We start from the raw sequence: 23,257 nt of genomic DNA, 5'->3' as shown, positions 1-23,257 counted from the left end.
AAACACCAGTGTTACTAATTGGTTTAATGAAAACAAATTATATAAAGCCTCTTTCAGCAAAATCTAGACTATGTGAAAGTATCCTGATAGTAGGAAGTTGAATACAATTGAACTGACCATCATTGCTCAATACCAGCTAGGAAGATCCTTTATGGATTATTCACCAAAGTAACAGGGAGATAGTATGTCAAGGTAGAAACATTTGCTGGCAGCAGCCTCACAGCCAGGCACACAGTACAGTCTTTGTGCACTTGTTCTTAAAGTTTGAGATTATTGGGGCCAGCTCCATCATACAAACAGTGATTCCTAATCCCTAGTATTCTAGGTGTTGGCCTGCCTAGCTCATTCATGAGCATATGCATTGAACTAGGTGCTCGCTTCCCATTTATTATGTGTTTGAACTCCCTGTCAAGCTTGGGCTGTCCTAACTTCTTAGTGACACTGTAGGCTGGAGTGCAGACGTTACATGGGAGATGTTGGATATTAGCTGATACAGCTTTGGTCTTAGGCCTTGTCTACACTGCCACTTTACAGCGCGGCAACTTTCTTGCTCAGGGGTGTGAAAAAACACACCCCTGAGCGCTGCAAGTTTCAGTGCTGTAAAGTGGCAGTGTGGACAGTGCACCAGCACTGAGCCGCGCTCCCAGTGCTGGTAGCTGCTCCCCTCATGGGGGTGTTTTTTTAACAGCACTGGGAGAGCTCAGTGTCGTGACTACGTGGCCACGTTAAAGCGTTGCCGTGGCAGCGCTTTAACGTTGTTAATGAAGACATACCCGTAATCTGTTAGTTTGTCAAAAAGATGTGGAATAGACCTAAGAGCAGCAACAGATTTAAATCCTACACCTTTTATGTCTTCCCCCTTTATAAAGAGGGCCATTAGAAGAACGTAAGTCTGTTGTTAAACACTTTTTGTTTCTTGTGTTTTTTTAAATTTTACCTCCTGTGGTAGATGGAATTGACAAGGTTAATCTGTCCAATAATACTATGATATGGTAATTTCAAGGCCTCATGTAAGTCAGTTACATTTTGGTGAGAAGTTCCAAGAACTACTAATGAGCTACAGAGAACTGTCCTAATATTTGCCTCCTTTATGTGGTGATAAAGGCTGTATGTATGATTAAGTTCAATCAGAGAAAGGGATTCTATTGTGTCCTTAGCTCTGGATTTCTAACCTTATTTTTAGGCTTATGGGGGCTGTTTTTACTTCTCCCTCTCCTGTCACTATTTCCCAAATGTGTGATTTCCTTTTTTTTTTCTCCCAGCCCTCATTTAGGTTCTTAGATCCCACCTCAACTACTACAAAATCCTCCTCTCAGGCCTCACAGAAGCCTACTGTTGTCCGTTGAGTACATACAAAATGCAGTTAGTTGTTTAAGTAACTTTTCTTGTCTATTCTCACTTTCTTTGAGTCCATCCTTTGAAACCCCATATGCTATATATAGCTTCAAATATGAGCTTTTTGTTACCACATTCAATGCATTATAGAACTCTGCTCTTCCCTACTTGAATTCCCTTGTCAGGTTTAATCCTGTGTCCCACTTCTCTGCCAGTGCTACCACACTCATCCACCTGGTCGTCACTGTCTCACTCATTTGTCACCATGCCTTCTTCCAGGTGGTCCCCTGAGCATGGTTTGACCTTCCAGAGATCATCCATAAGACCTCTACCCTTTGAACATTTAAGTCCATTTTAAAGATCCTATTCTTGCTGTGCTGCCTACAGCGAATCTAATTGACTTGTATATATATTTAAAAAACAACAACTTTTTTTTGCCATCCCCTAATCATTTTTCTGCTTCTCCATAGACTGTGAGCTCTTTGGGATAGAATTAACCCCATCTCAAATGTTTAGAAAGTGCTTATGTTTATAGGTACTATCTTAAACTAATAATTAATTTAAGGCAGACCTCTCTCCACTTAAATTAGCCTTCACAATTGTCATGAAAACGTAACAATCCAGACTGTATGTGCCCGCTCATGGAGGTGACACACTAAACTTAGGATTTGTCTGTATGGGAAATTCACTGGTGTAACTGTAGAAATATAATACTGCTATAGCATTCTTTGTGGATGTTCTTATTCTGGAATAAGTGCCTTTTTCTGGTTTAGCTTGTTACATCATAAACTAAACTGGAAAGAGGCACTCGTGTGCCAGGATAAGAGCATCCACATGGGTATAGCTGTATAATTCCAGCTGAGAAATTCCCCCAGTAGACAGGGCAAGTAAGCGCTTAGTTATGATTTTCAAGGTTGATTTAAGACTTTGCTGTGTACATGTATGCATTAAAAGGGGCTTGTGCGCTAAGGTACTCAAAGTTCCTCTTACCTTGTGCCCCAGGCTTCTAATTTTGGATGTTCCCATTTCTTGAATTTTCTTTTGTTTGCAGAATGTTATGATTGGCTCTGCATGTTTTTTTCTTAAACCTGAGCAAGTAAACAGAAATCTCAGTAAATATGCTGAGTAGGGGGTAGGGGTTGAACATGGAGTAATGTAGTTTAGGACTTATTCGTTACTGTTTCCTTTTTCAGATATGACCTCTTTGAAGTATGCAAGGATATCACTTCCTCGGGCATAGTATTTTTGTTTATACACCTTTCTGCCTTGAAAAGCTTACTGTTGTTTTTTATACATGTTTAATGTTCTGACAGAATATCCAAGGTTCACTTTTTGGATAGACCTTTTTTTTTTTTTTTAGATTGAGAAATGGTCTACATTGATCAGTTCAAGAGACAGTTTACTACTTTCTGTCTGTGTAGCTGAATGAGATGGAAGTGCAGAATTCTGGATGGGGAAGTACTTATACAGGAGAAGTTCTCTTTCCTAGTAGTCTGGCATGGAAATCCTATGTCTAACTGCAACAACTTTATCATAGAATCATAGATTATCAGGGTTGGAAGGGACCTCAGGAGGTCATCTAGTCCAGCCCCCTGCTCAAAGCAGGACCAATCCCCCAGTTTTTGCCCCAGATCCCTAAATGGCCCCCTCAAGGATTGAACTCACAACCCTGGGTTTAGCAGGCCAGTGCTCAAACCACTGAGCTATCTCTCCCCCCAACCTGTCTTCTTATAACCTGTCTCTTCCATTTTATCATATAGTTTCTTGTCCAGAGAGCAGAATTGTTAATGTTAGCATTTCAAGAGTCACTGCTGCTGTTCAAGAAAGAACTTTGGTTATGGCTACACTACAGCTTATGTTAACATACATTGTCACTCAGGGGTGTGAATTAGCCACCTCCTTGAGCAATGTAATTTATGCCGATTTATGTGCCGGTGTGGGTATGCTATGTCAGTGGGAGAGCTTCTCCTGCTGACACAGCTACCGCTGCTCACAGGGGCTGGAGTAATTAACCCCCACCCCCACCCCCCCGTCGGCTTAGAGCAGCTACACTAGAGAGTTTCTAGTGTAGCCATAGCCTCTGTAGTGCATTTTGAAAATATAAAGTAATTAACTGTTACAACTGTATTGCTTTCCTACTTCCTTAACAAGTGGGATGAATATAAAAGCGCCTTGCTCCATAAATAGAAGCCTTTTTTTTGCCTCTGTTTTGGGTTAGTTGTCTTTACCTTTTTGGTCTCCAAGGCTTCATTTGCACTGGCGAATTGAACAGCTTTAAATTGAACTGGTTTAAACACAGAGACCGATCTTGCAATGACTTAGGTACATGCTTAACATTTCCCACTAACTGTGAAAATCTTTGAATCTAGAACTGAAAACTTACCATAATACCATCTTTTAAAAATCAGAATGGAGCAATCTAAATCACTATACACTGTGAGCAGTCCCACCGAAGTCAGTGCATAAGTCCTTGCGGGATCCAGGGCAAAAATACAGCATACCTTGTCTTTCAGTTTCCCATTCCTTGCTTTCTACCCCTTGTCAAAGAAAACTGCCAAGAAAAACTAAAAGTATTCCTTCATCATAACACCTTAGAAAATGAAAACTGTATTACGCCAGTAATAATTGATTCTGACTTCAGAGGGAGAAATGACATAGCCACAAAAAACTGTTTAAAGGAGTCCTGCATAGTGTGTTCTCCTGCTTGCATGTTACATTAGAAATATCAGGAAAGTCAAGTCTGGCCTTCCCTTTTGCTGGAGGTAATATTGGGGATCACTTAGGATGTTTTTTTTGTGATCCCTTGCCTTAATTTATGTGGCAAAGAGTTTTTGAAAGTGCCTGAGTTTTACTGAAAGTCAATAGGACTGAGGAGTGTAAGTCACTTTTGAAAATTTCTCCCTGAATATTTAATTTTTCTTTGTCCATTGTTTAAACATTAAAGTTAAATGCTTTTAAACAAAATTTTTAAACAGTGTTACTAAAAATTTTTCCTGTCATTGTTCAGTTTTTTTACTTTCTTGGCCTTTGTCATCATTTTACTAGTCCTCCAGTTATCAGTCTTTAAAGCTAGATGGGACCTGAATTTCTAATGTAAATTAAACACATACGAAAAAACTTCAGGAAAAAAACCTTTCAAGTCTTCTTTATCATTTGTTCAAAAAAAAAATAGTACCCCCCAAAAAAGGGCACATGCCCATTCCAGCCTCCCCTACTGTGCCTTGCTGCTGTGATGCCACACAAAGCCCTGGACATGGATGGGTTCACTTTTGTATTTGTTGACAAACTAATTGTATCAAATTTTTTCCAGCTGCCATTGCAGTAATAGGCTGATATCCTTATACGTTTGTTTGCATGACCTCCCCATATGTTCTGTACTTACCTGTTTATTCAAGCATTTACCTTCCTGTAACTATCCCTTTAAAACTCAAATGGTTGTAAAAAGGAGAAATCTTCTAACTTTTTACCATTCTACTTACTTCTAACATGTCCTTCATCTTGAACAATGGAATTAATCACTTTCACTGTATCGTGATGGTGGTCTTAAAAATGTACTCAAGGTGATTTTTTGCTCCTTATTGAGTATGTCTTACATGAAGTAAATATCTCCAGAAAGCACTTGCTTGAGAGGATTTAACTGCATGTTGGACATACGTATGCGAATTTCATTGCTTCTATGGAAGGTGACTTCACAACCTGAGGAAATTATGGTTGTCAGCTTGTCCTTAATCCATTTTCCTGTCATCTCAGGAAGAAAAGCGTTCATTGAGATAAGTAAGGGTTTGACATGAATGAGCAAAAATAAAGACACTAGATTTTAGGCTTCCTGCTCTAGCTCTTCATTGTGTCTAATTATAAACTTGGTATCAGTTTTATCCAGTATTCAAGAACAGTGTATAGTGTCTAGGGGCTCCGTTGCAGGGAATGTATAAACTGTGGTATCTGTATACAAAGTAGTAACGAACTCTTTCTCATCATTAGTAGGTTTTTTAGAACCATGTACGCTTTTCAAAGCATTCCATGGGATTTAATCATTCAACTCTCATTAATGTCAGTGGGGAAGTCTTCAGTATATCGGGCATCAGTAGTCCCTCCAATCACAGTCAGGAGAACATAGCAGGCGCTTCCAAGAAAGACAGTGTCCTTTGGCTCTGCCTGCCTGCAGCATCTGCTAATGGATAATTATTTTGATGATGAGCCCAGAACCCTGAAGTAGATCTGATTAAATTGTCCCTGAAAAGGTGAATCTTTTGCTTTTCCTTTCTGTATGTAGTTGAATTAATTTGAATTGGGTGTTGCAAATGGAAATAAAAGTACTTGATTTTTGTTTCATTTGTATAGTTTCCTATCCTACTTCCATGAGAAAATGCTGCGGTGAAAGTTTCTTTTCTAAACAAAGTAGGAGAAACTAAATTCTTGCACCAGTATAAGGGAAATACTTACTCCAAGTTCTTCTAATTTTAAAGATAAAAGGTCTGTCTCTCTATTGGACTAAAGAAATCTGAGCAAATTCATTCTGAGGTTCAAATGGCACAATTGCTGCTGCTATCTCTTATTGAGTTCAAAGAACTGGTTCAGGGTTGTTTACCTGACAGTCATCTTTAAGTAAAGTTTCACACAGGAAGTACCTCAGATAATGAATAGGGAATGATTACTACCAATACAAGGTTTCAGAATAGCAGCCGTGTTAGTCTGTATCCGCAAAAAGAAAAAAAGTATTTGTGGCACCTTAGAGACTAACACATTTATTTGAGCATAAGCTTTCGTGAGCTACAGCTCACTGCATCGGATGCATCCGATGAAGTGAGCTGTAGCTCACGAAAGCTTATGCTCAAATAAATTTGTTACCAATACAAGGTATTTCTGTTTGGCTTTGCTAATGGCTTCCTGAGACTATACCAAATGCCTGGCAGGCATGTTAGCTCACCTAAGAAGTACAAATGCAGCCTTGTGGTTCAGTTATAAACTGAAGCTTTTGGCTATCAGGGCTCTATGCATGTGTGCGCCTCTTCACCAGATTGTGAATAAAGTTCTTAAAGCTTTTGTGAGGAACTACAGTTATCCCTCACTTAACACTGCTTTCTTGATTTAGAAGTGAAGTCTAATCCTCTTTGGAAGTACAGTCCTTCAGTCTTTAAATGCTCTTCATGTGCTTTCAGTGGTCACTGCCAAGAGTGGAGATCCACTTGAACAATTCACACTGGAGAAGAAAAGGCTGCCTGCCTGTCACTTGAGTTCCCCAAGCCTATGCAAATCCTCACTCTGCTTCTTCAGTCATCAAATGGTAGTTTTCTTTGGAAGGAACTGCAGGTGATTAGTACTGCAGTTGCTCATATGCTTGCACCAGATATTTGGGTCTAAGGCTATGGCTACACACACAGCTTACAGCAGAGCAGCTGCATTGACGCAGCTGTGCCGCTGTAGCGCTGCTAGTGCAGATGCTCTAAGCTGATGGGAGAGAGCTCTCCTGTTGACTGAATTACTCCAGCCCCCACGAGTGGCAGTATAGTGCTGTTCACACTGGCGCTTAGGTTGGTGTAACTTATTTCACTCGGGAGTGGCTTATTCGCACCCCAGAGTGACATAACTTATAATGATGTAAATAGTAGTGTGTGTACACAGCCTTAAAGAGAGTACAGTAGAACCTCAGAATTACAAACACCGTGGGAATAGAGGTTGTTAGTAACTCTGAAATGTTTGTAACTGAACAAAACGTTATGGTTCTTTCAAAAGTTTACTACTGGACATTGACTTAATACAGCTTTGAAACTTTATTATGCAGAAGAAAAATGGTACTTTTGACCATTTTAATTTAAATGAAACAAGCACAGGAACAGTTTCCTTACCTTGTCAAATCTTTTTTAAACTTCCCTTTATTTTTTTTTTAGTAGTTTACCTTTAACACAGTACTGTGCTGTAGTATATAGTATTTGCTGCTTCACACACGCACCCCCCCACGCTGCCTGATTGAGTACTTCTGGTTCCAAATGAGGTATGTGGTTGACCGGTCAGTTCATAACACTGATGTTCATAACTCTGAGGTTCTGCTGTGTGTGGGTTGCTCTAACAATTGCCTTCTAGATGGATCCTGGTCGCTCATGACACCAAAACAGGCACTCGAGAGAGTGCAGATAAATGCAGTATGCTTGGATTCCTGAGACACATTCTTGTTCAGTGACTTTCCTTTCTTACAAACAGCTTCTGGCTAGAAATTTAAGTTGTTAATAGGGCAATACTGGAATTCTTCCTGGAAAGAGGCAACTGTAGCTGTTATAGACTTTAAGATTGTTTGAAGAGTTATTCCCATTTCCCACTAACTACCAAAATCTTTGAATCCAGAGCTGTAAACTTACCATAATGCCATCTTTTAAAAATCAGAATGGAGCAATACCAATCACTTCGAAGCTTAGCAAAATTGATATGAAAATTTGTGCTGCTGCAACTCTAGATCAGCATTTATAATGAACTAAATTATAAATGCTGGCCTCTTTTTAAAAGCCACAATGGTAGACTATCTTACTCAAATTTTACAAAAGTGCTATAGAGAAAAATATTGAAGATTAAGGTCCTGATTCTGCAACCACTTAAGCAGGTGTGTAATTTTAGTTGCATGAATAGTCCTGTTGTCTTCATTTGGACTACTCATGCTTAACTTTAAGCATGTGCATAAGTGTCTGCAGCACGAGCGGTTAAAATAACATTTTCATTAAACTTAATGGCATAAAATCTTTGTAAATTAAAACCAAAATTGTTTCAGTGTTAGAAATAATTTTATTTAGCCTTTTAATACTTTATAGTTATTGTGAAGTTTTTTTTATACACTTGCTAAAATTATCAAGTAACACTGGAGCAAAATTCCTAATGACTTCAAACCGCAAATCCTGATGGAGTGTACCTTGGTGGAACATTTCAGCTTTCTTGACTTATGGAAATTTTAATATCAAATTCAATTCTTGACATGAAACTTCGTAGTGAAAAACTATGTAAAATCTAAAATTATAACAATTAGGAAACTAAAGAAAGAAGCATAAAACGTGCGCTTTAATAATTTAAGATAAGTTGGGAAGGCAGTAAAGAATTAGCAAAGTGTTAAAATATCATTACATTTTAATAATTTTTGTCCATTTTAGAAAAAAAGATTGCTTTGATTCAGTGTTTAGAAAGAATTAAAACAGCCAGCCTGATGACCACTCTTGGGACATAACATGTGAAAATTAGGACTAATCTTAGTCTACCTGGGATTGTTTTGCTGTAATTAATAAAACTACTGCATATTTTTTTTTTTTTTTTTTTTACAAGTGCAAAACCTTTTTACAGGACCTTCATAATTTTTGTATTTGACTTGTAACATTTTTCTTAAGAAGTTAATCTCTTAAGATTTGCTCAGTAAGAGCATTATGTAAAAGGCTTTGCCAGGCTTAATTTTGTTGACTAGCTACAGGCGTTTCTGGCAATGAGACATTAGGAAAGATTTACATCAGTAACTGTCAAAGAGAAGAATAGTTTTGTAGCTAAAGCACCAGGACTTAATCAAAACCCAATTTCTTTACTCCAATCAGTAGTGTAACCTTGAGTAAATTACTTCTGTGTCTGTGAAATAGGGGATAAATGATGCCTGCCTTACATGGGTTCTCTGAGGATCAGTTAATTGTTTTGAGGTCCTCTGAAAAGTGCTAAATAAATGCCAACTATCAGTGGACCAGATTGTTGGTCCATCTAGTCCAGGAATGGGCAGACTATGGCCTGCAGGCCATTTTAAGCTGGCCTGCGAGCTGCACCGCGCGGCTCAGACCCGCTTCAGCCGGGGCGCTGGGTCGGGGGCCGGACCTCACGGCTTGGTCCCGCTCCGGCCGGGTTGGTGGCTGCACCACGTGGCTCGGCCCAGGTTCCGGGTGGGAGCTGTACCACGTAGCTCCTAGAAGCCACGGCATGGCCCCGCTCTGGCTCCTACATGCTCCAATGAGAGATTCAGGGACGGTGCCTGCGGATGGGGCAGCGCGCAGAGCCGCCTGGCCACTCCTCCGCATACAAGCCAGAGAAGAGACATGTCACTGCTTCCGGGAGCCGCTTGAGGTAAGTGTCGCTCAGAGCCTGCACCCCGTGAGCCTCTCCCCACGCCCCAACCCCTTGCCCCAGGCTTGATATCCCCCCCCCGCTCTCCAAACCCCTCGATCCCAGCCCTGAGCACCCTCCTGCACCCCAAACCTCTCATCCCCAGCCGCACCCCAGAGGCCGCACCCCCTCCCGCACCCCAACCCCAATTTTGTGGGCATTCATGGCCCGCCATACAATTTCTATTCCTCGATGTGGCCCTCGGGCCAAAAAGTTTGCCCACCATGATATTCTGTCTTCATTGGTGTCCCATAATTGATTCAGAGGAAGCTCAAATTACCCATTGATGCCAGCAAGCAGTTAGCCATTCTCATATTTGAGCATAAGCCATCAGATATTTTTGGCTGTTAGAGCAAGAGTTCTTGTGTTTTTCATAGTGTTACAATTGCAATCATAACATCCCTGTGGAAGTTACTACAATTGCTTATGTGGAAAACGATGAACTTTTTTCAAAGAGGATGTATTTATTGCATTAATCAGTTTGTTCACTCTTCTCCATCTCCCCCTTCCATGTGTTCTACTTCTCTATCTGGTCCCTTTCCCCATTTCACTTTCCTTACTCTTTGTATGTTTCCTTCTCCCTTGGATATGTTGACTGATGGTCATGTTTCCTTCTCCTTTAGATGCTCCTCTTGCTGGTTTCTTCTCTTCCTCTTATATACCAGCAGCCCATACTAGAAGCACCTAGGCTGGCTCACTTCCAGCTGCTCAATAGGTCTTTAAGCTCCTTGTAATGAAGATGCTGTACACTTCTGGAACAAGGCTGAAATCTAGTACAGTGATCAGCCAGCTCTTTGTGGGTGCCTACAGGTTCTTTGTGAACCATAGTTTTTATTTATAATATTATTTCAGTATGATATTGTAAATATTCTGTTATGTGCAGTATTCAGCCCATTTGAACATTCTGGTCTTTACTCTTGTCTTTGTACTGTTCACCTTGATAGACCCAAAACATTCAGTAGTTAGTATGTTCCAGCACTCAAGTGTTATCATTTATGAAGAATTTCCAAGTTTAGTACCTGAAGTCTCTGCTAGCTTTTTTTAAAATATATATCTGTGCAGTACTTTAATTTTCCTGTAAAGACATGGATTTAAAATATAATATCTGATCTGGATTGAATGATCTTTTTGGATTTAATGAAATCCACAGATTACCCAAGTTGTAGAATCCAATATGCCCTTAAGTTTTTAAAACTTGTTACCAAGAATTGGCCAGTTTTTACAGACTTAAAATACTTTCTAAGTATGCTTTCTAATAGAAGCCATCTTTGAGACAGTTACTTGATAAAAAAACTGTTTCTCTTTTTGTTCTGAACTGCAAAATCAGAATAGAATTAGATCAACTTGAATTATCTCCTTAGCAATATGTTGGTTCAGTGTGCCCTGGTGACACAGTTCAACTGTTGCTTTTTTCATATTTGAAAGAAAATTCAGTGTGTAAGGAAGAGGACAGAACATGACTTCATTGGTACTTAAAAGGCCTAGGATTTTAGCTGGTATGATTTTAAAGACAATCAAAATCTAGAGGAAGAACTGTTTAGATATCTTTCTGCTTGTGTAGTTAAAGGTGGCAGTGCACTGTGGATCCTGTAAATAGCTTATTTTTATTTCTTGATGCCTAAGTGCTGGTAACACTAAGTACTAAGATAACAAAAACAACCTCTTCCCATCCCACCACCATGTACATGTATGTATTATAGGTAAGGCTACAAGTTGGTCACGGATTCCATGATTTTAAGTGACCTCCGTGACTTCAGCCCCGGCAGGGTTTGGGCTCAGGCTGTCAGCCCTGGGCGGCGGTGGGGCTCAGGCTTCCATGATTTATTGTTTATTGCCCACGACCTGCCTGTGACTTTTACTAAAAATACCCATTGCAAAATCTTAACCTTAATTATAGGTGGTGCAGGTAGCAACATATGTCGTTAAGTTTGCCTGACATTTACCATTGTAAGACCGTGTTTTCAGTTACTTATAACTACCAAATTTAAACTGTTTGGGCTGAAATTTTCAATGTCAGGTCTGACTCTGGCTGAATGTTCTCGGAAAGTTTCAGATAAAATGGTTCGCCCATTTCTGAGAATAAGATTAGGGAAAAATACTTTACCTATTTTACAAATCTTACATCTGTTTCACTGAAAAGCTCTAGTACCTATGCTTTGGAGAAGGGACTTGATATTTGGCAAGGGGGTGGTGGTGTTTCTGGCAGGGATGTGCTTCTTAGTATTCCTGTGGAAGAATTGCTCAGATTTGGCCAAGTTATAAGCCTCTGAAAAATCTGTTTGCACATGTTCATAGGTTTGTTGGTTCAGCTGCTAAATTGTGACTGTACCATTCCCTCAGAGCTCCCACATGACAGACCGCATGTGCCATCATCTCAGAGTTACTGAGCATGCTCCAGCCCAGGGCTGCAGGGGCTTTCCCGATAACTTCTCTCAACATTTGGGGACCATTGTGGTGCCAGTACTGGAATTGAGAGCAGGCAGATTTTTCGGTGTTCTCATTGGTCATGGAGCTGGTGCCCAGGCATTGAGCAGGAGGCATCCTGACTCTAATGTAGAGGTGTGAGGGAAAAGGGACAAGAGATGGGGGTGTGGAGCAGGAGCTGGGAGGGATAGCAGCAGGGAGGGGACAGGGCAGGTGCAGTGGAAAGAAGAACATAGACTGGGAGGACAGGACCAGAGGTGAGGGTCGTTATCGTTCTACATGATTAAATTTTTTTTCATTTATTTTTCTACAGTGCTCTTTTGTAGTTTTTGTTCTTTACAAACATTGATGAATTTTACCTTCAGAACACTCCTAGGAGGTGGTATTGCTATGCCCCATTTTACAAAGAAGCGTCAACTAATTTTGGTTGCCTGATTTGACAAGCCTAGGAGCTGATTTTTCGGAGTACTTAGTATTTTATACCACTTCATATATTCATATATTGCATTGATCTTAGTTGCAGTTCAGCACTCAGCACTTTCTGCATCAGACCCCAAGTGTCTTATGTTCGGTAACCAGAAAATGAGGAATACACAGAGGCCTGCTGTGAAAATGTTTGTTTACATGTCATATCCAGCTTCACATAAAAACCCTGTGGCAGAGACAGGAATAGAAACCAATTCTCCAGGAGGGCAGTAAACTCCCTAAACCATTAGGGGGAGAGTTTCTCTTCCTGCCATCTTCTCCTTCTTTACTTTCCAAGTTTTGCAACAAATGATGCAGAGGCGCTGCAGACAACAGCCTTCTTTATTACACAACCCTGATTCATTCCCATAGTACCATCTGTTCTGTACAGTGAATGAGGCAGGGTCCTGTGGAAAAAAAAATAGCATTTGATTGTGTCATTGAAGATTGTATCATAATGCTTATGCACAGAGGGGCCAAGTTAAAGTTGCCAACTTAGGAAACACACGAATTATTAACTTCTGAATGCTTGACTTTGCTACCTAAACATTCTTTTAATGTATTATTTTCAGATGTTACACATCCACACACACAGTCTCAAAAATCAAGGCTGAGAGGGGCATTCGGCACATAATTGATTTCAAGCATACCTGTTTTTAGGACCTCCAGTTCCCATTACGCATCCCAAGTCGCTAGTTTCTGTGCAACATGCAGTATGCTGCCGATGCAATGGGTACCATTGACTTATGTTCAGCCTCTCCACAAGCATGGAGCAGGCACTGATCAGGTAGGGGACTGAGGTCATGTAAGTAGTGTTGATTTCTTTTGTACTAAATGACATAGTTTGGCAAGTTATATCTTAGTATAAAAAAGCCTTGATTATACCAGCTATCGTAGTTCAGGGACTTCTTTCCAGTTTCCACATAGGCATGTACACTTGATGGAGTGCATGATGATCCATACCTACCTTGGACTGAAAATGAAGCCCTCTACTTAAAATGGTGTTAGTGCAAATGATCTACTTAAAAAGGCAGTGTATTTAGAGTGGGGTCAGCATACTTAAAGGGGCAATGTGCATCTCTCTCTCTCTCTCTCACAGGGCGTGTGTCTCTGTCTCTCTCTGCCATGCATTGTGCTGCCTTGTAGAGTGTGAGGCTACGTTAACAATGTGTTAACCCTTGAGGGCTCAGCCGAGTGCAGTTCATCATTTAGCAGTAAGGCATTCCCTGGGAAATATCCCACCCTCTCCTACTCCCTGACTTCACCACCTCAACCAAGTTTCACAATCATTGTTGTGTACAGTATTAAATTGTTTGTTTAAAACTTATACTGTGTGTGTGTATAGTCTTTTGTCTGGCGAAAAAAATTTCCCTGGAACCTAACCCCCCCCCGCCCCCCATTTACATTAATTCTCATGGGGAAATTGGATTTGTTTAACTTGGTTTCGCTTAAAGTAGAATTTTTCAGGAACCTAACTACAATGTTAAGTGAGGAGTTACTGTACTAAAGGTAAGGCCTGGAGACCTAAATACTGGTCAGAAGAATCAGCAGAAACTTCATACGTTAGTTTCTCTGACCAGCAAGGAATAATCTGACCCAACAGCCTTAATTGAATATTGTGTACCAAAAATAATTAAAAGGTTTTAAATAGAACTTGTATATTCTGCCTAGGTATATTAGAAATCCTTATCTTCACTGCATTATCTAAGTGTTAAGATATTTAGCATTCCTGTTCTAACAGGTCTATCTAAAATAAGACCATTATTACTTTAAAAGTTCTCATCGGCAAGTAATACAAGTACTCAGAGAAGCATTAGTTCAAAACCTCATTTACCAGACTGTTCGATTGTTCTGGAAAAGGAATAAAAATTCTTGCACTCTATTGGCCCATCAAAATAATTAGTGATTTGAAGTAGGTTCTTGTACCCAGCAATATTAATTGCAATACAGTGGAAACATATTTGATCTAGCAAGAATAGTGAGTAGAACTTTTCAGAAGATAAAGCTCTATTTTCTTTTCTAAATGTTTCTATTGTACAGTAACACTGATTACAGGTAACATTAGCTCGTCAGTATCTTTAACATTAACATATTTTTATTGCTCTTCAGTTTAAAAAAACTTCTATTTATATCACAATATACGGGCTCCATGTACAGTAACTGCCTCTGTATTTTAACAGCTTACTTCTATCACCAATTGCTTCGTTTTCCTTTCTGTTAGGAAGTAGGGCAATCGGCGAGTAGTCAGCCTTTATATTTTCTAGCTGTTAGCTTTCCATCAGGATTTTTTTCCCTTGAGGTTATTCACATCCAGATCTGTCATCTTGTACATCCTGTCAGGAGTCTCACTTTCTGCTAATTATTTAAAAGAATTTATTAGTCAGACAAAAACAGCCAGAAAAAAATGTGTTCAGGCATCAGCCCTTTTTGCTTCCCCAAAGGAGAGCTTTAGGACAGCATGAAGATAATGTGTTACCCTGGATGATACAGCCTACTAATAAGAGTACATATTTCCAACATGCCTTTTAATTCCCCCACCACTTCCTTAACTTTGTGCACATTGTCAGAGTCAGAGCAGGTGATTTGCCCAAGTTCTTGGGAGGTTCATGGTAAAGCTGTGACTGGAATAGAGATCTCAAGACTCCCAGTCTTGCTTTGTCTAAAAGCACATTTCTTCCTCCTTATGCTTAAATTGAGTAAGCACATTTCTACTTAAAGTTTCCACTCAAGCCTGTTGTTTGACAAGCTGAGGTTAGTATAGCACTAGAGAGAGTACAGAAAAGAGTAAGTATATTACAGATATATTACCAACCTTGATGTAAGGTAAAGAGCTGGCCTCTGTCTCTCTTCTGTAACTGGTGGGAAGCCAGCAGTTTGCACTTCCTGAATTTACTTTCATATGGTGTGAGACACAAAACCTCCCTTTTGGAGGGAAAATTGCTTTCCCATGATTAACTACCAATCATGGAACATAATTAAATCATAGGCACCCTTTATAAATCACCCAGTCTTGTTTATACCAGACTTCTATAGACGCTTTTTTTATCAGTTTGAGGGGTTTTTCCCTAGACATCTGTATTCCCACAGACTTGGAGGCACCAGTAACAATGAAGTACATCCCAATACTTGATCACATGAAGTTCCTCAATACAGGTCACTCAGGATATGTCTACACAGGGATAAAAGACTCTCAGCATGCCTATGATTGTCCTGTGGCAGCTAACTTAGGTTCGCAGGGCTCAGGCTCCGGGGCTAAAAATTACTGTGTAGACATTTGGGCTATGGCTGGAGCCTCAGCTCTGGGACCCCCTCCACTCTTGTGTTAAACTTTATTTGCATGTCTTTCATTGCAGTATAAATGCTGGTTATTCCGGTTAAGCTGTCTAATAATGCCAGATGGGCAAAATATTCCTTCATTTTTCCTAATGACCTAAATTCAAGGTTTTCTTTTGCATCAAAGTGTTTGAAATTACCAGCTCCTGTAGAAGAGAGAGAATGCTGGTTAAACTCAGGTTTTAACTGACAAGACTTTCTCTGGGTTTTTAAAACAATTAAAATATATTTATAGAACATTTTGGTTCATGTTTGTGTGCACTGAAGTTGCCAAATTTGTACATGCTCCAAGCTTGAACCTATGTAATAGTCTTAACCAAATACTTTTTAAAAATTAAAGAATTTTTAGTGCAACGCTATTCTTTGAGCTATACCTCTAAGAAGGTACAGAAAAGCTTAATGCAAGGCAGTGGTACTTTATATTAGTATTGTTGAGCTTCATCCTAGTTTCTGTGCTGTTTCACTAGTGTTATGTTGTAGACTGGCACACAGTCTTATTTTTTCCTGTAGTATGTGTGAAATTCATTTTCTCTGACACCAATTCCTACTTTTAAAAAGCACTAATACTTCTACTAACAAAATACATTTGATAGAACTGTTGGCATATACCTTCACCCAGTCCCTAATGTGCTCTCCATTGTACTAAGATACATAAATCAGTTGTAATGGGTGGGTACTTTAGCTTGCTTTTTGCAGCTTGGGGCAGAAGTAGATCTGGCAGCTTGGAAATGCCCTGGCCTCTAAAGTTCTCTCCAGTTTAATCTGCCTCTGCAGGGACAGATAGATTTCCCAACTGCAGAGCTTTTCTGAGGGAAATTCCAAACTTATTTCAAATTTTTGATTAACCATTTGGCTCAATATGTTTGTCTGACTTCCAACCGTGTCCCAGGGCTGCGATTACCTTTTGGGAAGATTGTCCCCTCAGCTCTGCTTCCCCTTTGAGGTGTTTGCAACAGCTGGAGACAGCAGGCTTCATGGAGAGAGCTGGTTTGAGAAAGCCAAAGACAAAAGGAAAGGTCTGTGTGTCCTGCTTCACCCTCATCTGGTTAGAGAGCTCCAATGGCACTGTGGGCAACATGTAGTCCCTCCCACCCCCTTAGCCCAGTCTGGGTGAGGTCACATCAGCCTCCTCCCCTGAACAGGAAAGGAGGCAGGATTGGAATAGTTGGTTTCAGGGTGAGAAGCTCCTTGTCCCCTTGGGAAGCAATGCTGGAAGGCCAGTGCTTCAGAGGGAAAATCATGGAATTCTCTGGAACCCACACCAGCAGTCAGTGGCCCTGACTGCATAGCTCAGCAGTCTTTGCCTTCTCTTGGGTCGTGGATGGAGGGTACAGGACACAGCGCAAACACTGCAAATGCAAGGGTGTTGTAAAGGGCTTTCAGGCTCAGCTTCCTCCCCTTTTACCGCCTCTGTAACAGGTCTTCCAGGAGAAACACAGACCCTTCTGGCCTACTGTAAATCCCATACAGCGGAAGGTGGTAGAACCTCAGGAGAGTCCATCCTTGAACCCCAGTACCCTAAAGAGGCCCAGAAGGGGCCTCTGTTGTGAAGAGAAGCCAATAAGACCAGCTTCCTTGGGGGCAGGGAAATCACTAGCCACTTGAAATAGTTTTGGAGCAATATCTGAGCCTTATTTTGCTTTCCAGGATCATGAGGACAAACTCCCCAAGAAGAAGTAAATAAAATCAGGTCTTGGTTTCCTAGCTCACCTTCAGAGGGCTGCATGGCAGATTAATGCAGATACAAAGGAAATTCTTTGTCCTTGGGGAAGGAAGTCCAGCTGTCCAAATCACAGCTAGCGGATTACGTAATTTTCTTTTTTAAAAGGAAAAGTCCTATTCCTGTATTGTATCCCCTTCTATTTATTTTATTTCATGTGGGTTTTATTGAGAATAGCTTTTGTATAATGTCTGAAGACACCTATTCAATGCCCTTTAGGGTGTGTTGCGAAATCTTTAGATACTTGGACTAGCTTCCTGTTTCTTTAGATTCTTTATTGACTTGAGCTGTTAAACTGTATGGAGTAATTAGACTGAGATTATGACGTAAATAGATCACAAGTGTACATGTCACAATACCAGTTTCCGCTTAATTAATTTTTAGACAAAAAGGTAATTATTTAGAGTAATGCCACCAAATCACTGTTTAAGACACTTTTGCACTTATAAAATATTACATTCTGTAGTAATTGGCTGCCTTAACTATGCAGTGGGTCTTCAGATGCCCTTTCATAGGGGAGGTAAGGAATAGCATACCACACGGTGAAGTGTATGTTGAGTTCTGTAGCCATCAGATGTGTAGGGAGACAGTGAATGACTGGCACCATATTGGGTCTTGACAGAAATTACTATTAATTTTTATGATAGTGCCTAGAGGCACCAGTCTGGATTTTTGGATCCCATTGTGCTAGAGACTGCACAAACACGCAGTGACAGGCCCTACCGCAAAGACCAGTCTAAAGAAATAAGATAAAGGGTGAAGGGAAAAATTGTGGTATACTTATTTTACAGTTGGAAAAACTGAGAACAAATGACTGATTTGCCCAAGTGTGACATTCCCCTGATGTTATCTGGACCTGTGATCTGCTAGGTCACTCAAATCCTCAACTCTGGGAGCCAGCCTTACCCTGCTCTTCTGTGAGAACCTCCACTCCCGGGCTGTTCACGCACAGCTTCTAGCATGTAAGCTGCTCTCGGCTACGTGAGTGAGCACTTTTGGCCAGCCGCTGCTTGGATTGTGCAGCCGAATGACACTAGCCCATATCTCCGGTCCTAGACACAACCCTAGGATCCTCCGTCCTGTAGTGCCCAGTTATGCCCACTGGACGCTGCCAGCTTATATGAGTTTGTCAGTTTAACAAAGAAATTGATATGCACCGGGCTTGTTATCCCAATGGGAGTCTCTGATGCGCTTCAAACCGAGCGCGCTGTTTCAGGTAGAATAAACAAACTTATTAATTACAAAAGACAGATTTTAAGTGATTATAAGTCAAAGCACAAGAAGTCAGATCTGATCAAATTAAATAAAAGCAAAACTCATTCTAAGTTGATCTTAATACTTTCAGTGCCCTTACAAACTTAGATGCTTCTCACCACAGGCTGGCTGGTGGCCCTTCAGCCAGGCTGTCCCCTTTGATCAGTGCTTCAGTCGCTTGGTGCTGGTGCTAGATAGAGGTTGTCAGGACTGATTCCCCGCTCTGGCACTTCGAGTGCAGAAGGTGGGGGCCTGCAAGGATTCTAAAAGTTAATACTGGCCACTCCAGGCAGGTACTAAATTCCAAAGTCACAGTTTTTCTCTGACCTTGGATGGGTAGATGCTGCCACCACCCAAGTGCAAAAAAAAAAAAAACCCTTGAGACCAAGGAAGGCGCACTTGGGAATTCCTCCCTGTGGGGTACCCTCAAGCCCTTTCACCCCCTGTCTGGGGAAGAGCTGAGAAAGAAAACAAAGGAAATCAGCTGTTGCCACCAGGTAATTAAACAACATATGCACAAACCTCTTGGGGACACACAAATACATTCTTGTTCTTAAAGGTAAATTTTATTAAAAACAAAAAGAAAAAAATACATCTAAAACTTAGGCGTTTTGCTAGATCTTAAAAATCCCATTTACAAAAATTAAGCATTAAGATAGCTCTCTTGAGGTTTATCTTAAAGGTTACAAGCAAAACAAAAGCATTTGGGGATTAGTACAGAGGAGTCCATAAGCCAATAAGACATAACCCTAATTGCGTCTTCCTAGACATTCTCTGATTTACTTACATATTTGGGGTTTCAGATAAGCAATCTCCAGGTATGATCTGATGGTTTTTCATACCAGTTTTAAAGCTTCTCACAGCATAACTGTTGCCCTGTTCCCCTCTTCCTTGGAGAACCACAACACATAGACAAAGGGAGTCTTTTTCCAGTTTTAAAAACTTCTAATCCTCCCATTGGCTCTTTTGGTCAGGTGCCCACTCACTTCCCTTTACCAGTGGACTTGTTAACCCTTTACAGGGTTAACAAGTCCACTGGTAAAGCAAGTAGAGAACAGCTCTACAGGTAAAGCAAGTAGAGAACAGCTACTGTCAGGGGTTTTATAGCTAACTGGATGGCTGGGTGCCCATAAAAGGGAGCTACCCCACCCCCTTCATTTATTACAGAGGTGGAAGAGAGAGAGCATGGCAAACATGTCTTCCTTTTATCATGTTCTTTCTTCCCTCTTGGCTTTGCGCGCCTCCTCCCCCTCTTTCCCCCCCCCCCCCCCCCCCCCCCCCCCCCGGCCTTCAGAGTCAGGTGAGCATTACCTCATTGTAGTCCCAAGCTGACCAAGGGAAGGGACTCACTGGAGAGTCCAACAGATCCTTTGTTGCTGCCTAGGCCAGTGTCCTTTGTTCCTGTGAGGCTGGGCTGGGTTTGTCCCATACATGCCCTGATGAGGTGTGAACTGCCCCTCTACTCCTGGTGAGTTTTGCCTGGGCTTGTTTTAAGCCAGAAGGACACATTTTCAGGCTCATAACTATATACATGAAATTACAACCTGTAACATTACTATAACAAAAATGCTCAGTGCATCATGAGTCTTCCGAAGACACCCAACATGACAAACTTTGCATTGGATACCACACAATCATATTATAAGGATGAACATGTGGGTGCAAGGTGTTCCCCTGAGGTACAGAGTGTCACACCAAGATCACATGGGAAGTCTGTGACAAAGCTGGGAATTGAACTTGGATGTCCTGAATCCTCGTTCTTCATCACAAGACCACCCTTCCTTGCAGCTGGGTGCATTCCTCTGTAGTGTTAAATATCTGAACTGTTCTTCAAAGCATACTGAAAAGAGATGCTCCTTAATAAATCCCTTAGCTGCTTTTGAAGGAGAGAGTGATGCTAGAATGCAACGGTTAACTATTTACTTTATCTTGTATTTGGTACAGATTGTTTAGAAAATCTGTTATGGGTCCCAGGGACAAATTTCAAAAGCTGTTTTTTAAGACTGTACATTTTTATACAGGAGGGAATGTTGTTTATGACTGTGTTAGGCAACTTTGTTCTTATCTCAAACATAGCCTGAAGAATATTGTCTCCTTTTGGCTAGCCATGCCAAAAATAATATAATTATCAGCTGTACAGAACAGGATTGTTTCAGAGTTTCATTCTTTTTTTTTTTTGCCCTTTCCTCCTGTTCTGCGGACAGGTTTTATAGCACAATATTCATTTGAACTCTTTTCAGATTTAACTGATAATCGTACTCCTAATTCTCAAATGCATTCTGGTTTGTTAGTCTTAAACTAGTACTTTAAGTCAGCATGTGTTCATTTTCTGTTTACTTTATCTAATAGCATTCTCTATAATGGTTGGCTGCTTCAAAGTCACTTTGTCTTCTACAGCTTGCATTGAAGGGATCTAACTACAGTGGACTACTGGAGCGACATCATATTCATACAAAAAATGTGGAGCATGTTGTAGACAGTTTACGGTAAGAGCATACAGATTAGTGATGGTCTGGAGAAGTTTGGTTTGTGACAGACTAAAATAATTTTTCACTAAATATATCTGGGGTGACAAAATGTCCCTGAAGTCTGGGAATGTCTGTTTTCAAGGTCTATACTGGATTATTTTACAAGAATTAGCATCCTGTATCACAAACCCTTACTCACTCCAGCTGTCTGTGCTGGTGATGTTGGCTGGCTGCCTGGTCACATGTTTTCGAAGACTATTCCTACCAGGTCTATAGCATGTTGTCCCATCCCCGCTCTACCCATGCAATCTGTTTCTTTAGATTCTTTATTAACTTGATCTATTACTCCATATGGAGTAATTAGACTGAGATTATGATGTAAATAGATCACAGGTGTACAGAGTATAGTGCAGCCTGGCCCCAGGAGTTGTAAAGTAAATAAGACTGATGATAACACTTCAAATGTACAGTACATTGGTTGATCAGAAGTCAAATTGTGGTAAATGCAGATAATCTCTTTTAAAAATGAAGGCTGAAGTGAGGGTTTTTTTAATGAAGTGTTTGAATAAAGAATGTTGTGATTTCTGGTTAGACCAAGTGTATATAGCGCATGAAGTTTCTGGCTAGAGCGAACAAATGACATAAATGTTAGTGATTGTGTACAACAGTGGAACAACTTAGTGAAATACCTTTCGCAAAACTGATTTAATTAAAATGTTGTGTAACTAGCTTTTCATACACAAGGCATTTTAAGTCTTAAGTATTTTATACTTATTCCCCCAGGATAATAGCTAATTCATTATATTAACTGTGTAGTACTAGTTCATATTATGTAGATCATGTGAGAGTACATTGACCAACAATATTCATAAACTAAATATAATTGTAACTTAAAAACTGTGCTTCATATCCCCCTGAAAGCTTTAATTAGTATGCTGTGTGGTTCCTTGTCAAACTATCTCTGTATCTTTTAGGAATGAGCGGATCGAGGTCCGTCTTGTTAAACGCCGAGAATATGATGAAGACACAGTTCGATGGGCAGATGCTGTTATATCAGCAGGAGGTATTAACTAGTGTCTGGGGAAAGGTGTCTTGGATTTAAGTAAATTTTAGTAGATATGTTTGAAGCAGTATGAAGAATTAAAATGCTTCATACTCGTAAGAAAGTATACCTATTGTATTGGAAGTATATCTGCTATAATTAATTTGGCAAAAGTAAATCAGGGCATAATTGAATGGCTTGGCCCATTTACTGTCTTTTTACTTTTGCTTTAATTTTAAGATTTTTAGTAAGTGAACACACATGCTTAGTGGCTTTGGGGAAGTTTGTGTGTTACAGCATGAAATATGTAAATTGTAGAATTGAATAAATGCTCAACTTGTGTAAAAAGCAAACAGTATGTTCTGCTGGAGACCCTGTCATACTTAGGTGTCTGTGGTAGTAAAGATGAGCAATTTATTTTTCTCCTGCTACTTTCGCTTTCCTCCCCAAACCAAATCTCTTGCTCACACTCACATTCATCCAGTTAGCTTGATCATTGAACTAAAATAATAGCCATAAGACTAAACCTACTAGTTCAAAGACTGATCATAAAGAGGGGGATCCCAGTGCAAAACAAATACCCTGCTAGCTGTTGGGATTCTTTCCAGGCAGTTGTCCCTAGATGATGCTTGTGGGTTTCATCGTTAGTGTTAGCCTTTGGATAGTAGGTGTTTGACAAATTCAGAGGCCTCCAAATCCCCTCTCCTGCAAGTTGGGAAGAACAGTCTCCTCTTCTTCTTCATCCATACAAAATGTATTTGCTGCTGCAAGGGAGCTCTGGTCTCTGCTGCTCTACTTCTTTCCAAGTTGCTGCTTTTGAGGGAATGTCTGTTATTTTTTCTCCTTCCCTTAACCTCTGACTTTTGGTGGTCCTCCCCAGTGATATCTCCACTACCCACCTGTGCTACTGCTTATTGCTTTCTAAAGTAGCAACAGAGAAATTGACTTGATTCTTGTCCGTTTCAAAGCTGCCTACACAATTCTGAATAGCAACAGTGAAAACTGATGGAATTCTGTTCAGTTTTTACTTTGTTGGCAAAACTATAATTATCAGGAGAGATAGTGGAACTGTTTGCAGTGTATTCTTGGGTCTATATTAGTTCA

General features: G+C 40.4%; 1 protein-coding gene across 7 annotated transcripts in view; it reads left to right on the top strand.

Moving 5' to 3' along the window:
• Positions 1-23,257, top strand: part of NADK2 (NAD kinase 2, mitochondrial) — a 69,791-nt gene that overhangs the window by 5,159 nt on the left and 41,375 nt on the right. For 5 of the 7 annotated variants that reach the window (XM_037902666.2, XM_037902665.2, XM_037902664.2 and 2 more), the window contains exons 2-3: positions 21,041-21,129; positions 22,086-22,174. In XM_037902666.2, coding sequence (XP_037758594.1) covers positions 21,041-21,129; positions 22,086-22,174 — 178 coding nt within the window. Of the gene's footprint in view, positions 1-5,902; positions 5,908-17,547; positions 18,352-21,040; positions 21,130-22,085; positions 22,175-23,257 lie in introns of those variants that run through there. The other 2 variants (XM_043547755.1, XM_037902668.2) reach the window with 2 other exon arrangements.

Source organism: Chelonia mydas, chromosome 5 (genome assembly GCF_015237465.2).
Source record: "Chelonia mydas isolate rCheMyd1 chromosome 5, rCheMyd1.pri.v2, whole genome shotgun sequence".
Taxonomy (NCBI): domain Eukaryota; kingdom Metazoa; phylum Chordata; order Testudines; family Cheloniidae; genus Chelonia; species Chelonia mydas.
This window is presented reverse-complemented; position numbering and strand designations above follow the sequence as displayed.